This window comes from Scyliorhinus torazame, chromosome 5 (assembly GCF_047496885.1).
Source record: "Scyliorhinus torazame isolate Kashiwa2021f chromosome 5, sScyTor2.1, whole genome shotgun sequence".
Taxonomy (NCBI): domain Eukaryota; kingdom Metazoa; phylum Chordata; class Chondrichthyes; order Carcharhiniformes; family Scyliorhinidae; genus Scyliorhinus; species Scyliorhinus torazame.
The window spans coordinates 96,742,644-96,757,627 of NC_092711.1; the positions used below are offsets into that span (position 1 = coordinate 96,742,644).

At 50.4% G+C, this 14,984-nt stretch overlaps 1 protein-coding gene and 1 pseudogene across 5 annotated transcripts; one reads left to right on the plus strand and one right to left on the minus strand.

The window, feature by feature from the left end:
- Positions 1-615: 615 nt before the first annotated feature.
- LOC140419071 (uncharacterized) lies at positions 616-8,442 on the minus strand. 5 transcript variants are annotated; one of them, XM_072502802.1, is made up of 3 exons: positions 8,398-8,442; positions 7,879-7,966; positions 616-3,441 (listed from the first exon to the last, which is right to left on the minus strand). In XM_072502802.1, the coding sequence occupies exon 3, from the start codon at positions 3,323-3,325 to the stop codon at positions 2,363-2,365; it is 963 nt and encodes a 320-aa protein (XP_072358903.1). In that variant the 5' UTR covers positions 3,326-3,441; positions 7,879-7,966; positions 8,398-8,442; the 3' UTR covers positions 616-2,362. The 5 variants fall into 5 exon arrangements, 4 of the variants coding, with proteins under 4 accessions (XP_072358903.1, XP_072358901.1, XP_072358902.1 ...); XM_072502800.1 differs by having other exon boundaries at positions 6,944-7,966; XM_072502801.1 differs by lacking the exon at positions 8,398-8,442 and adding an exon at positions 8,241-8,383 and having other exon boundaries at positions 6,944-7,966.
- A 5,758-nt stretch (positions 8,443-14,200) lies between these two features.
- On the plus strand, positions 14,201-14,672 carry LOC140419088 (dolichyl-diphosphooligosaccharide--protein glycosyltransferase subunit DAD1 pseudogene; annotated as a pseudogene).
- The last annotated feature ends 312 nt before the right edge of the window (positions 14,673-14,984 follow it).

The window sequence follows — 14,984 nt, forward strand, 5'->3', positions numbered from 1 at the left end:
GTACCTCGCCCATTTCCTCTGGCTCCACACATAGACTCCCTTGCCAATCCTTCAGTGGGCCAACCCTTTCCCTGGCTACCCTGCTGTTTATGTATGTGGAAAAAGCCTTGGGATTTTCCTTAACCCTATTTTCCAATGACTTTTCGTGACCCCTTCTAGCCCTCCTGACTCCTTGCTTAAGTGCTGAGTGAATCGCTTCCCACACACAGAGCAGTTGAACGGCCTCTCTCCAGTGTGACTGTGCTGGTGAATCAGCAGATCCATTTTGCCTTTGAAGCTCTTCTCACAGGCGGAACATTTAAAAGGTCTTGTGTCAGAGTGAACACGTTGGTGTGAAGTGAGGTGGGTAGACTGAGTGAATCCCTTCCCACACACAAGGTAGGTGAATGGTCTCTCCCAAGTGTGACCACGCTAGAAATAGCCCTTTAGTTCCAAAGGTGAAGTGGGGTTACGGGGAGAGAGAAGGGAAAGTGTGCCTGGGTGGGGTGTTCTTTTGTAGGGTTGGTGCAAACTCAATGGGCCGAATGGCCTCCTTCTGCACTGGAGGGATTCTATGATGCTGCAGACTTGTTGAGTTAATCTGGCATTTTCAGTTTTAATTCTAAATTACACACATTTTTAATTCATTAATTATATTTATTGAACCACTATACCATCAACTCCCAGGAGCAGTGTGTTGATGTTTCAGTTATTCTGGCCTTGGGTGACTGTGGAGTTTGCACATTCTCCCCGTGTCTGTGTGGGTCCCCTCCGGGTGTTGCAGTTTTCTCCCACAGTCCAAAGATGTGCAGGTTCGGTGGATTGGCCACACTAAATTGCCCCTTCGTGTCCAAAGGTTAGGCGGGGTTACGGGGATAGGGTGGAGGCATGGGCTTAGGTAGGGGGCCGGTTCCGAAGGCCGGTGCAAACTCGATGGGTCGAATGGCCTCCTTATGCACTGTAAATTCTATGATTCTGTAGGATTTTCTCTTTCAATCTGATCCGCTGGGTGTGTCTGGTGGCATTTTCCTGACGGTAGCACAATGGGTCGCACAGTTGCTTCACAGTGTCAGGGTTCCGAGTTCAATTCCCACTTGGGTCACTGTCTGTGCGGAGTCTGCACGTTCTCTCAGTGTCTGCATGGGTTACCTCCAGCTGCTCCGGTTTCCTCCCACAAGTCCCAAAAGACGTGCTTGTTAGGTGAATTGGACATTCTGAATTCTCCCTCTGTGTACCCGAACAGGCACCGGAGTGTGGTAACTAGGGGCTTTTCACAGTAACTTCATTGCAGTGTTAATGCAAGCCTACTTGTGACAATAATAAACATTATATGTTTGTGTATTTTAGGCAACAGGTGGAACCTCCTTGGTTCTCCCTGTTGTCCCCTCAGATATTCCATCTGTTTTTGGTTAATGTGTCTGAAGTCTGAGTTCTTCCAGTCCGTCTCCAATTCTCCTTCCTGTCTCGGGTATATTGGTCTAGGTAGCTTGGTGTTGCGATTTGTGTTGTTTAGTTGTCTGTCTGTCTGTCTCCAGCAGGTATTGTTGTCTCTCGATAATGACTGTGCTGCTACCCTTGCTTCTAGTCTTCTGAACATATCGGTGTTGGATCCAAGCTCCCGGATTGTCTGTCTTTCTCTCCGGGTAAGATTCTGTTTGTCTCTTGTATTTCACTGTGACAGGGCAGAGACCTGATTGAAGGGATTCAAACATGGGAGTTCTGGGAAAGATGGGCAAGGATTTGGGCGTGACAACATGTTCAAAGTGTTTGGAGAGGAGAGGGAAGTTGAAGATGGGGCAGTAATTTATAAGTATGGCAGGTCAAGGGTTTGTTTTATTGAGGAGGGGTTGATGATGACAGATTTGAAAGACAGAGGGACAGTACCAGAAGAGAGAGAAATGTTGACAATATCCATGGACACAGGGTAGTTGGCTGATCAGTAGCTCAGTGGGAATAAGGTCGATGGAGCGGGAGCTGGGTCGCATGGACAAGATGAGCTCTGAGAGGGCATGAGGGGAGATGGGAGAGAAACTAGAGAAAGATGTGGGTTCAGGGCTCGGGAAAGGATTAAATTTAGAGACAGTTTGGTCCGGTGGGCTCGTGGGAGGGAGGGAAGCAGCAGAGGCAGCTGATCGGATTTACTCAATCTCAGTCACAAAGATGCTCCACAAGCGCCTCACACTTCTTGTTGGAGGTGAGGATGGAAGAGACAGGGAAGAGCGAGAGTACTTCAAAAGAATCTAACTTTTGTCAGAGAGGTATTTAACACAAATCAACTTTATTTGACTTTTAGCCCCTGTAAATGGGCTGGAGTTTGTTATCAGCAGAAAGAGACCCAAATGAACATGGTTCAGTCCTGAATGTGAGGAACAGCAAAATCCAATCACTGTGGTTCCTTATGGCCACGTTGGTGTCTCAGCAGGTTGGATGACTGAGTGAATCCCTTCCCACACTGAGAGCAGGTGAATGGCCTCTCCCCAGTGTGAATTCGCTGGTGACTCAGCAGGGCAGATGACTGAGTGAATCCCTTCCCACACTTGGAGCAGGTGAATGGCCTCTCCCCAGTGTGAATTCGCTGGTGACTCAGCAGGGCAGATGACTGAGTGAATCCCTTCCCACACTTGGAGCAGGTGAATGGTCTCTCCCCAGTGTGAATTCGCTGATGTTCAGTGAGCTGAGTTGATCGCCTGAACCCAGTCCCGCAGTGAGAGCACCTAAACGGTCTCTCGTCAGTGTGAACATGTTGATGGCGCATCAATTCCCCAGAACCTTTATAGAACTTCCCGCAGTCTGAACATTGGAACGGTCTCTCATCAGTGTGAACTCGCTGGTGTGTCTGCAGGGCGGATGAGTGACTGAATCCCTTCCCACACTGAGAGCACGTGAATGGTCTCTCTCCAGCGTGAATACGTTGATGTTTCTGCAGGGTTGATGAATCACTGAATCCCTTCCCACACATGGAGCAGCTGAATGGCCTCTTCCCAGTGTGAACTCGCTGGTGTCTCCGCAGGTTGGCTGAAAAAGTAAATCCCTTCCCACACTTGGAGCAGGTGAATGGCCTCTCCCCAGTGTGAATACGTTGGTGTTTCCGCAGGGCGGATGACTCAGTGAATCCCTTCCCACACTTGGAGCAGGCGAATGGTCTCTCCCCACTGTGACTGCGTCGATGAGTTTCCAACTTGGATGGGGAAGTGAATCCTTTCCCACAGTCTGCACATTTCCACGGTTTCTTGTCAGTGTGACTGCATTTGTGGCTTGTGAGGCCTGATGATCGAGCAAATCCTCGTCCACACACACAACACGTGTACGGTTTCTCCCCACTGTGGACGATGCTTTTTCCTTCCATGTTCAAAGTACGATGATATTCAGGATATGATAAATTGAGGACTCTGTCAGATCCTGATGTGATGCTTGGTTTGAGTTTCCGGACCTTGAAGCCTCCCCTTCGAACACGCTGTGAAACTGATTGAAAACAATAAATAGGGAGTGAGAGAGAACCCACAGAAACACAAAGGCAGGTTGTAAAATTGAGCTGAATGAATCTGGTCATTTGTGGGGCCGGCACTGGGAAAAAGTGACCATGAAAACTGCTGGATTGTTGTAAAAACACAACTGGCCTCTTTGGGAGGAGCGAGAAAGAGGTGAAGAGGGATTTTGTATATCTACAAGACATATTAAGAGAGTAGATCTGAGCTTCATCAAGAGTAATATTAATACTGAAACTATGCTTCTGGTGGCACAGTGATTAGCACTGCTGCCACACAGCACCAGGGACGCGGGTTCAATTCCGGCCTTGGTGACTGTCTGTGTGGAGTTTGCACTTTCTCCCTGTGTCTGCGTGGGTTTCCACCCGGTGCTCAGGTTTCCTCCAACAGTCCAAAGAAGAGAAGGTAGGTGGATTGGCCTTGATAAATTGCCCCTTAGTGTCCAGGGATGTGCAGATAAGGTGGGGCTATGGGGTTACAGGGACAGTGCAGGGGTGTGGGCCTAGGCAGGGTGCCCTTTCAGAGGATAGGTGCAGAGTCGATGGGCTGAATGGCCCCCTTCTGCACTGTAGGAATTTTATGGTTCTAATTATATATTATGAATCTTTATAAAGCTCTTGTCACCACTCTTCATTGGATTGGATTTGTTTATTGTAACGTGTACCAAGGTGAAAAGTATTTTTCTGCGAGCAACTCTACAGATCATTAAGTACAGGAAAAGAAAAGAAAATACATAACAGGCAACTCAAGGTATACAATGTAACTACATCGACACCGGCATCGGGTGAAGCACACGGGGGTGTAGCGTTAATCAGGTCAGTTCATAAGAGGGTCGTTTAGGAGTCTGGTAACGGCGGGGAAGAAGCTGTTTTCGACAATGTTCAAGCGTGTTCATCTTCAGGAAGAATGTGAAGGTTCTTGAGAAGGTGCAGAGGAGATTCACCAGAATGGTTCCAATAAAGGAGGTTGAGGGGAGATTTGATTCAGGTCCACAAGATTATGCCAGGTTTCCATCAGGTGGACTAAGAAACTCTGTTTCTAGTCACTGATCGTACAAGCAGTCGGGACACAGATTTAAAGTTTTGGGTAAAGCCTGGATTGAACAATATAAGATCCTGAGGGGTCTTGACAGGGTGGATGTGGAGAGTAGAGGATGTAGAATCTGGAACAAGGGGGTCACTGTTGCAAAATAAGGGGTCACCTATTTCAGATGGGGATAAGGATTTTTTTTTCTCTTGAGGGTTGCAAGACAGGGATTGGCACAGTGGTTAGCACTGCTGCCTCACAGCACCAGGGACTCAGATTCAATACCGACCCTGGGTGACTGTGTGGAGTTTGCACGTTCTCCCCATGTCTGTGTGGGTTTCCTCTGGGTGCTCCAGTTTCCTCACACAGTTCAAAGATGTGCAAGCTCGGTGGATCGGCCATGCTAAATTGCCCCTTTGTCTCCAAGGATGTGCACGTTGGGTGGGGTTATGAGGATGGAGTGGGTGGGATGGGGGGTGGCCTGGGTGGAGTGCTCTTTCAGAGGGTTGGTGCAGACCTGATGGGCCGAATGGGCTCCTTCTGCACTGTAGGGATTCTATGACTTTGGAACTTCCGTCCTTCAAATGCAGTGGAAGTAGTGTCCTTGAATATTTTTTGAAAAATAAATTGAAGTGCCCAATTCATTTTTTCCAATTATTGGGCAATTTGGCGTGACCAATCCACCCAACCTGCACATCTTTGGGTTGTGGGGGTGAAACCCATTCAAACACGGGGAGAATGTGCAAACTCCACACAGACAGAGACCCAGAGCCTTGATCGAACCTTGGACCTCGGCGCCGTGAGGCAGCAGTGCTAACCACTACACCACCGTGCTGCTCGGTCTTTGAATATTTTTAAGGCAGAGATGGATAGATTCTTGATAAGCAAGAGGGTGAAAGGTATCGGGGTCGGCAGGAATGTGGAGGGAGGTTAACATTTTTGAATGATGGAGCAGGCTCAAGGGGCCGACTCCGGGTTTGTATGTAAGGAGCAGGCTCAAGGGGCCGACTCCTAGTTTGTGTGTAAGGAGCAGGCTCGAGGGTCCGACTCCCAGTTTGTGTGTAAGGAGCAGGCTCAAGGGGCCGACTCCTAGTTTGTGTGTAAGGAGCAGGCTCAAGGGGCCGACTCCTAGTTTGTATGTAAGGAGCAGGCTCAAGGGGCCGACTCCTAGTTTGTGTGTAAGGAGCAGGCTCAAGGGGCCGACTCCTAGTTTGTGTGTAAGGAGCAGGCTCGAGGGTCCGACTCCTAGGTTGTGTATAAGGAGCAGGCTCGAGGGGCCGGCTCCTAGTTGTGTGTAAGGAGCAGGCTCGAGGGGCCGACTCCCAGTTTGTGTGTAAGGAGCAGGCTCGAGGGTCTGACTCCTAGTTTGTGTGTAAGGAGCAGGCTCAAGGGGCCAGCTCCTAGTTTGTGTGTAAGGAGCAGGCTCGAGCGGCCGACTCCTAGTTTGTGTGCAAGGAGCAGGCTCGAGGGGCCGGCTCCTAGTTTGTGTGTCAGGAGCAGGCTCGAGGGGCCGGCTCCTAGTTTGTATGTAAGGAGCAGACGTGAGGGGCCGGCTCCTAGTTTGTGTGTAGGCTCGAGGGGCCGACTCCTGGTTTGTATGTAACGAGCAATCTCGAGGGGCCGACTCCTGGTTTGTGTGTAAGGAGCAGGCTCGAGCGGCCGACTCCTGGTTTGTATGTAACGAGCAATCTCGAGGGGCCGACTCCTAGTTTGTGTGTAAGGAGCAGGCTCGAGGGCCGACTCCTAGTTTGTGTGTAAGGAGCAGTCTCGAGGGGCCGACTCCTAGTTTGTGTGTAAGGAGCAGGCTTGAGGGGCTGACTCCTGGGTTGTGTGTAAGGAGCAGGCTCGAGCAGCCGACTCCTAGTATGTATGTAACGAGCAATCTCGAGGCGCCGACTCCTAGTTTGTATGTAAGGAGCAGGCTCGAGGGGCCAACTATTTTTTTCAGAGACCCAAAAATTGTTTTTACTGTCCTAATGATTTTCCAGAGATCCAGGCATGAATCTCACCAAGGCTGAAGGTAAAATTTTAATTAATTGAAAGTCTACTGATGACCATGATGGCACTGCGAGCCTGGACAGGATGCCAACTCTCCCGGATTGACTGACTGGAGTCTCCAGGATTTGATTTTATTCATTTGTGGGAGTCACTGGCTGGGCCAACATTTATTGCCCATCTCTAATTTCCCTAGAAATGAGTGGCTTGCTCGGCCAATTGTCGATTGTTATAAAGACCCATCTGGTTCACTCATGTCCTTCAGTGAAGGAAATCTTCTATCCTTACCTGGTCTGGCCTACGTGTGATTCCAGATCCACAGTTAACTGGCTGACTCTTAAAATGCTCTCTGAGATGCACTCAGTTCAAGGGCAATTAGTGTTGGGCAGTGAATGCTGGCCCAGCCAGCGACACCCACATACCGTGAATGAATAGAAAAGAAAATCTGCCATCCTTACCTGGTCTGGCCGACATGAACATAGAGTGCAGAAGGAGGCCATTCGGCCCATCGGGTCTGCACCGACCCACTTAAGCCCTCACTTCTACCCTATCCCCGTAACCCAATAACCCCTCCTAACCTTTTTGGACACTAAGGGCAATTTAGCATAGATTATCATAGAATTTACAGTGCAGAAGGAGGCCATTCGGCCCATCGAGTCTGCACCGGCTCTTAGAAAGAGCACCCTACCCAAGGTCAACACCTCCACCCTATCCCCATAACCCAGTAACACGGGGAGGATGTGCAGACTCCGTACACACAGTGACCCAGCCGGGAATCGAACCTGGGACCCTGGCGCTGTGAAGCCACAGTGCTGGCCACTTGGTGCTGCTGTGTTGCCCAATCCATTCTTTTATTTCCTCTAGACCCAACTAACCTAACGCACCCTCGGATGACCTCCCACATTCAACCTCCCTGTAATATTGAGTGAATCCAAAACTCTTGCTTATTCACACCAAGACGTGGTCACCCATCACCCCTGGCTCACTGACCTATAAAATTTCCCGTTAAAGAAGCACCTTTTCCTCCAGAGTTGTGTCTCCCTATCTCTGTCATCTCATGCAGCCGCCGAGATGTTTGCTCTCATCTAATTCTGGACGCAGACTGAGATAGACAATTGTTAATCAGGAAGGGAATCAAGGTTATGGGGATAAGACGGGAAAGTGGAGTTGAGGAGATCAGATCAGCCACGATTTCATGCAATGGCAGGGCAGACTCAATGGGCCGAATGGCCTACTTCTGCTCTGCATCTTACATCTTATGGTCATGAGCATTTACAATATTAATCACTCTATGAATGGTGGCTGTTCTTTCAGTTGCCTGATAGCCAAGCTCTGGAAATTCTTCCTTCAACCTCCGCTGCTCACTCCTTTACTTGCCTATTTTAAAACCTACCTTGTACAAGCTTTTGTCCACCTGCTCTGATATCTCCCTGTGTGGCTCAGTGTCAAATGTTGCTTTGAATTGGGCGACACCTCGATGCCTTAGAAAGAAAAATGGATCAAATTGAAGCATGTTTCTCTCTTTCAAATCCTCGACATGTTGCATAATTACTCTTGGTGGCTGAGGGTGCACCAGGATGTCCCTCGCCACCTGAACCAGTGTCGCCTCTGCGTCCACATGAATCTAGCTCTGAGAACAGAAAGGTCCCAAAGGAGACTCTCCCCTGGCCACCGGGACCGAGGCCCCGCCCACACTATTGCGTCACATAACGGCGCATGCGCTTCACTCCCCACTGATTAGTGGCGGCCAGTGACCTGGGCCTGTTCATGGGGAAAAGCCTCGGCGTTCCAAACCCGGGGCCTCCGGTTCTTATTGAGGTTGTGAGACCTGCACTGGGTGTTTATGAAGCCTCCGCTCCCTCTCCAACCCCACTCCCGGCTCCATTCCTCCCTCCGGCCCACCGACTCTCACCCGTTCAGAAAATGGTCTCCCGCACGCACAGGGCCCCGAGCAAAGTGACACTACGCATGCTCCACATACAGCCCAGCATTGCGCCTGCGCAGCTCGCTCCTGTGGAGTGAATAGCGTACTTGCACACCCGAAGTGAATGCTGGGTATGTCAGCGCCATTGAACCGTGAAACTGCAGAGAAAATACATTTGTTACCCAACTGAGATGAATTGCTTTTCAAAAATTTCAGACTCATTGTTGTGAATAGATGATCGCTTATATATATATTTTTGAATGTTTCTAATTAAGGGGCAATTTAGAGTGTCCAATTCACCTACCCTACACATTTACTTGGGACGTAGGGTGTAAACCCATGCAGACATGGGTGTGACCCGCGGCCGGATTGAACACAGATTCTCGGAACCGTGAGACTGCAGTGCTGACTTCTATGCGGAGCTAAGCCGCACATGCGGCGGTTCCCGCTAAAACGGACTTTTGGGCTCTCCAGAGGAGCCCCAACGGAAATTTTTCGACGACTTCCAGTGTGGGAAGGTGATAGCAAGGTCCACCCCCCATAGTATATGGATTGGACCAGGAGCGGAGGAGTCAAAAAAGCGTTTTTGGAGCAGCGAAAAATGCAAGGGAGAAAAAACAAGATGGCGGCGGGCAGAGATCAAGTAGCAGGGGTGCAGGAGCAGCTGGAGTTTCTCAAATGCTGATTTGAGGAGCTGAAGAAAGAGGTGCTGGTGCCAATGCTGATGGTGAAAGAGGGGTTAGTGGAGACCCAGAAGGCCCAAGGGGCGGCGATCCGGGAGGTGCGGGGAAAAAACACGGAGAACGAGGATGAGATCTTGGGCCTGGCGGTGAAGATGGAGGCACACGAGGCGCTGCACAAGAGGTGGGCAGAAAGATTCGAGGACCTGGAGAACAGGTCAAGGAGGAAGAATCTTCGGATTCTGGGTCTCCCTGAAGGAGTGGACGGGGCTGATGCCGGGGCATATGTCAGCACGATGCTCAACTCGCTGATGGGTACGGGGGCCTTTCCGAGTCCCCTGGAGCTAGAAGGGGCTCATCGGGTCCTGCCGAGGAGACCCAAGGCCAACGAGCCGCCAAGGGTGGTAGTGGTGAGATTTCACCGTTTCGTGGATAGAGAATGTGTCTTGCGATGGGCCAAGAAAGAGCGGAGCAGCAGGTGGGAGAATACGGAGATCCGAATCTATCAGGACTGGAGTGCAGAGGTGGCAAAGAAGAGAGCTGGTTTTAATCGGGCCAAGGCAGTGCTGCATAGGCAGGGGGTGAGGTTCGGAATGCTGCAGCCAGCGCGATTGTGGGTCACGTTTCAGGATCAACACCACTACTTCGAAACGCCTGAGGAGGCTTGGACCTTTATACAAACTGAAAAGTTAGACTCAAACTGAGGGTTTGTGGTTGTGGGGGCGGGTGTCAGTTGTATACAGGGTTTTAACTATGCGTAAGGAATGTTCCACGAGTTGGGTGATGGATGGGGATGGGGGAAGAGATCTGATGGGGAGACTGTGAGAGTGTGTGGGCGCCGGTGCTGGAGGGAGAGGAGGCCTGGGGATGGGGGAATTGAGATAAGGCCGCAACAGGAGCGGCGCCAGAGGGGGCGGGGCCGGCTCAGGACAGCGAGGGCTTTTTCCCGCGCTAGGGAAGGACGGAGGGGGGTGGAGGAGCGCACACTGATTGCTGGGGAGGGGGGATTCCCACACAGGGGGGTCAGTGGGACAGCGGGGGAGGCCGGGGTCAGCAGGAGTCAGCTGACTTACGGGAAGGTTATGGGGGGAGCAAAAGAGCTAGAGTGAGATCTAGCGGGGGAGGGGGGAGGAAAAAGGGTTGCTGCTGCATTGGCTGATGGGGAACTGGAAACAGAAGAGGTGGTCGGGGCAGGGGCCCCCGTCTGGGGGACTGGAGAGTGCAGGAGGCGCGGGCACGGGACTGGCCTAGAAAAGGAGATGGCTAGTCAGCAGGGGTGGCGTGGGGAGCCCCCCAATCCGGCTGATAACTTGGAATGTGAGGGGCCTGAATGGGCTGGTTAAGAGGGCCCGAGTGTTCGCGCACTTAAAGGTACTGAAAGTAGACACGGTCATGCTTCAGGAGACACATTTGAAGGTGGCAGACCAGGTCAGGTTAAGAAAGGGATGGGTAGGACAGGTATTCCATTCGGGGCTGGATGCGAAGAACAGAGGGGTGGCAATACTGCTGGGGAGGCGGGTGTCGTTTGAGGCCAAGAATATTGTAGTGGACAATGGAGGTCGATACGTGATGGTGAGCGGTAAGTTTCAGGGGGCGTGGGTGGTATTGCTAAACGTATACGCCCCGAAGTGGGATGATGCTGGATTTATGAAGCGCATGTTGGGGCGGATTCCGGATCTGGAGGCAGGAAGCTTGATAATGGGGGGGGGGGGGGGGGGATTTCAACACAGTGTTGGACCCAGCATTAGATCGCTCCAGATCTAGGACGGGGAAGAGGCCGGCTGCGGCCAAGGTGCTTAGGGGGTTTATGGACCAGATGGGGGGAGTAGACCCATGGAGATTTGCTAGGCCCCTGGCCAGGGAATTTTCTTTTTTCTCTCACGTACACAGAGCCTACTCCAAGATAGATTTTTTTGTTTTGAGCAGGGCGCTGATCCCGAAAGTGGAGGGAACGGAGTACTCAGCCATAGCTATCTCAGACCATGCCCCACACTGGGTGGAGCTGGAGTTGGGAGAGGAGAGGGACCAACGCCCGCTGTGGCGTCTGGATGTGGGATTACTGGCGGATGAGGAGGGGTGCGGGGGTGCATTGAAAGGTATTTGGAGGCCAACGACAACGGGGAGGTAGGTGGGGATAGTATGGGAGGCGCTGAAGGCGGTGGTCAGGGGAAAGTTAATCGCCATCAGGGCTGACAGGGAAAAGAGAGAGGGCAGGGAAAGGGAGAGGTTAGTGGGGGAGATCCTAAGGGTAGACAGGAGATATGCAGAGGCCCCCGAGGAGCTATGTGCTATCATGGAGACCGTGTAAACTGTACAAAATGAAAAATCCAAAAACTAGATTGAATATAATAATAATCTTTATTATTGTCACATGTAGGCTTACAATAACACTGCAAGAAGTTACTGTGGAAAGCCCCTAGTCGCCATATTCGGGCGTTGTTTGGGTACACAGAGGGAGAATTGAGAATGTCCAAATTACCTTACAGCACATCTTTCGGGACTCGTGGGAGTAAACCGGAGCACCCGGAGGAAACCCACGCAGACACAGGGAGAACATGCAGACTCCGCACAGACACCCAAGCCAGAATCGAACCTGGGACCCTGGAGTTGTGAAGCTACAGTGCTAACCACTGTGCTACCCATATAAATACTGTGTTAGGTTTTTCCATTAGAAACAAGTTGTAGATGACCATCATCTCCTGGATTGTGCCCAGACTTAAATTCTCTTCCTGCTGTACGATCCTCCCCCAGATTGTCCTTTCTGAGTTCCTGCCGGGTGATGTTAAACACTAAGTTAAAGTCCAACAGGTTTGTTTCGATGTCACTAGCTTTCAGGGCGCTGCTCCTTCCTCAGGTGAATGAAGAGATATGTTCCAGAAACACATATATAGACAAATTCAAAGATGCCAAACAATGCTTGGAATGCGAGCATTAGCAGGTGATTAAATCTTTACAGATCCAGAGATGGGGTAACCCCAGGTTAAAGAGGTGTGAATTGCATCAAGCCAGGACAGTTGGTAGGATTTCGCAGGCCAGATGGTGGGGGATGAATGTAATGTGACATGAATCCCAGGTCCCGGTTGAGGCCGCACTCATGTGTGCGGAACTTGGCTATAAGTTTTTGCTCGGCGATTCTGCGTTGTTGCGCGTCCTGAAGGCCGCCTTGGAGAACGCTTACCCGGAGATCAGAGGCTGAATGCCCTTGACTGCTGAAGTGTTCGCCGACTGGAAGGGAACATTCCTGCCTGGTGATTGTTGCGCGATGTCCGTTCATTCGTTGTCGCAGCGTCTGCATGGTCTCGCCAATGTACCACGCTTCGGGACATCCTTTCCTGCAGCGTATGAGGTAGACAACGTTGGCCGAGTCGCACAAGTACGTACCACGTACGTACGTACGTATGTCTACCTCATACGCTGCAGGAAAGGATGTCCCGAAGCGTGGTACATTGGCGAGACCATGCAGACGCTGCGACAACGAATGAACGGACATCGCGCAACAATCACCAGGCAGGAATGTTCCCTTCCAGTCGGCGAACACTTCAGCAGTCAAGGGCATTCAGCCTCTGATCTCCGGGTAAGCGTTCTCCAAGACGGCCTTCAGGACGCGCAACAACGCAGAATCGCCGGGCAAAAACATATAGCCAAGTTCCGCACACACGAGTGCGGCCTCAACTGGGACCTGGGATTCATGTCACATTACATTCATCCCCCACCATCTGGCCTGCGAAATCCTACCAACTGTCCTGGCTTGATGCAATTCACACCTCTTTAACCTGGGGTTACCCCATCTCTGGATCTGTAAAGATTTAATCACCTGCTAATGCTCGCATTCCAAGCATTGTTTGGCATCTTTGAATTTGTCTATATATGTGTTTCTGGAACATACCTCTTCATTCACCTGAGGAAGGAGCAGCGCTCCGAAAGCTAGTGACATCGAAACAAACCTGTTGGACTTTAACCTGGTGTTGTAAGACTTCATACTGTGCTCACCCCAGTCCAACGCCGGCATCTCCACATCATGGTTAAACACTAAGGTAGCAAAGACAAAAATCTACAACAATGGGTTTAACACAAAGCCAATTTATTTGAGAAATAACAAGAGTACTAAGCACTTATAATTATTAACATCAGCAGAAACACCAAAAGTCAAAATGAACATGGTTTAGTCCGGGACGTGGTTAACAGCAGCAATAACAGCAGAATCGAACTCCTGCAGTCACTCGTGAACTCGCTGGTGTCTAACCAGGTTGTTTAACTGAGCAAATCCCTCCCCACACTTACAGCAGGTACACAACCTCTCACCAGTGTGAACTCGCTGGTGTCTCAGAAAGTTGGGTGAACAGGCGAATCCCTTCCCACATTCAGAGCAGGTGAACGGTCTCTCCCCAGTGTGTGCACATTGGTGTGTCAGCATTTCACATCTGCTTTTAAAGCTCTTCTCACAGTCAGAACATTTAAATGGTCTATTGCTAGTATGAACACGCAGTGAGGAGTGATGACCGAGTGAATTTCTTACCACAGATGGAACAGGTGAATGGCCTCTCCCCAGCATGAGCTTGCTTGTGTGTTCAAAGATCAGATGAATTTGTGAAACCTTTCTCACAGAGCAAGTGTACGGTCTTTCTCCAATGTGAAATCGCTTGTGTATCAGCAGGTGGGATGAGCGAGCATATCCCTTCCAACACTCGGATCAGATAAATGGTCTCTCCCCTGTGTAATCCCACTGGTGTGTCAGAAAGTCAGATGAATTAATGAATCCCTTCCCACACACAGAGCAAGTGAAGAGTCTTTCTCCAGTGTGATTGCATTGATGAATTTGCAGTGTGGATGGATAAGTGAATCCCTTCCCACAGTCCCTACATTTCCACGGTTTATCCATGCTGCAGTTGTCTCTCCAGGTTGGATGATCACTTTGAGTCTTGTTTACACACAGACCACATGTATAGTTTACCCCCACTGTAAATGGTGTGATGTTTGTTTCAGGCTGTATAACTGGTTAAAGCTCTTTCCACAGTCAGCTCACTGGGACACTCTCGCTCAGTGTGTGTGTGTATCTCAGTGCTTTTGCAGTCACTCCGTTCTTACAAATCCTTTCCCACAGACAGAAATAACATTCTCGGCGGGGTTCGGTGTTGTCGGTGCTCGGTCGCTTTTCTCAGGAATATGCGGCGGGGACTCCGCTCCGGCTGAAGCTGCTAGACTCGTACCTGCTGTACATGGCGCTGAGCGGAATAGCTCAGTTTCTCTACTGCGCGCTGGTCGGTACCTTCCCCTTCAACTCCTTCCTGTCCGGATTCATCACCTGTGTGGGGGCCTTCGTGCTGGCAGTTTGCTTGCGAATACAGATCAACCCTCAGAACAAAGGAGACTTCATTGGCATCTCACCTGAACGAGCATTTGCAGACTTTCTCTTTGCCAGCACCATTCTTCATCTGGTGGTGATCAACTTCATAGGTTGAGTGTACACATTGTCGTGCAGCAGAAATAATGAGGGGAACTGGAACTCGTATTGCCCCATCGATGGATCTGTTTGAACTTTGTTTACACTTTGTTTCATTCCGTATATATGTATAAAAAATAAAACATCTTTTAAAAAAAAAAAAAAAAGAAATAACATTCTCCTTCCACATTCAAAGGCTGATGATAATCTGGGGGTCAGGCAGCACGGTAGCACAGTGGTTAGCACAGTTGCTTCACAGCTCCAGGGTCCCAGGTTCGATTCCCGGCTTGGGTCACTGCCTGTGTGGAGTCTGCACGTTCTCCCCATGTCTGCGTGGATTTCCTCTGGGTGCTCCGGTTTCCTCCCACAGTACAAAGATGTGCAGGTTAGGTGGATTGGCTATGCTAAATAGCTCTTGGTGTCCAAAAAAAGTTAGGTGGTGTTACTGGGTAACG

Coding starts and splice junctions, on each gene's coding strand:
- LOC140419071 (XM_072502800.1), bottom strand. CDS start 6,965: ATGTTCATGTCGGCCAGACCAG. Junction 3,442..6,943: donor GTTCATGTCGGCCAGACCAG/GTAAGGATGGCA, acceptor GTTTTCAATCAG/TTTCACAGCGTGTTCGAAGG.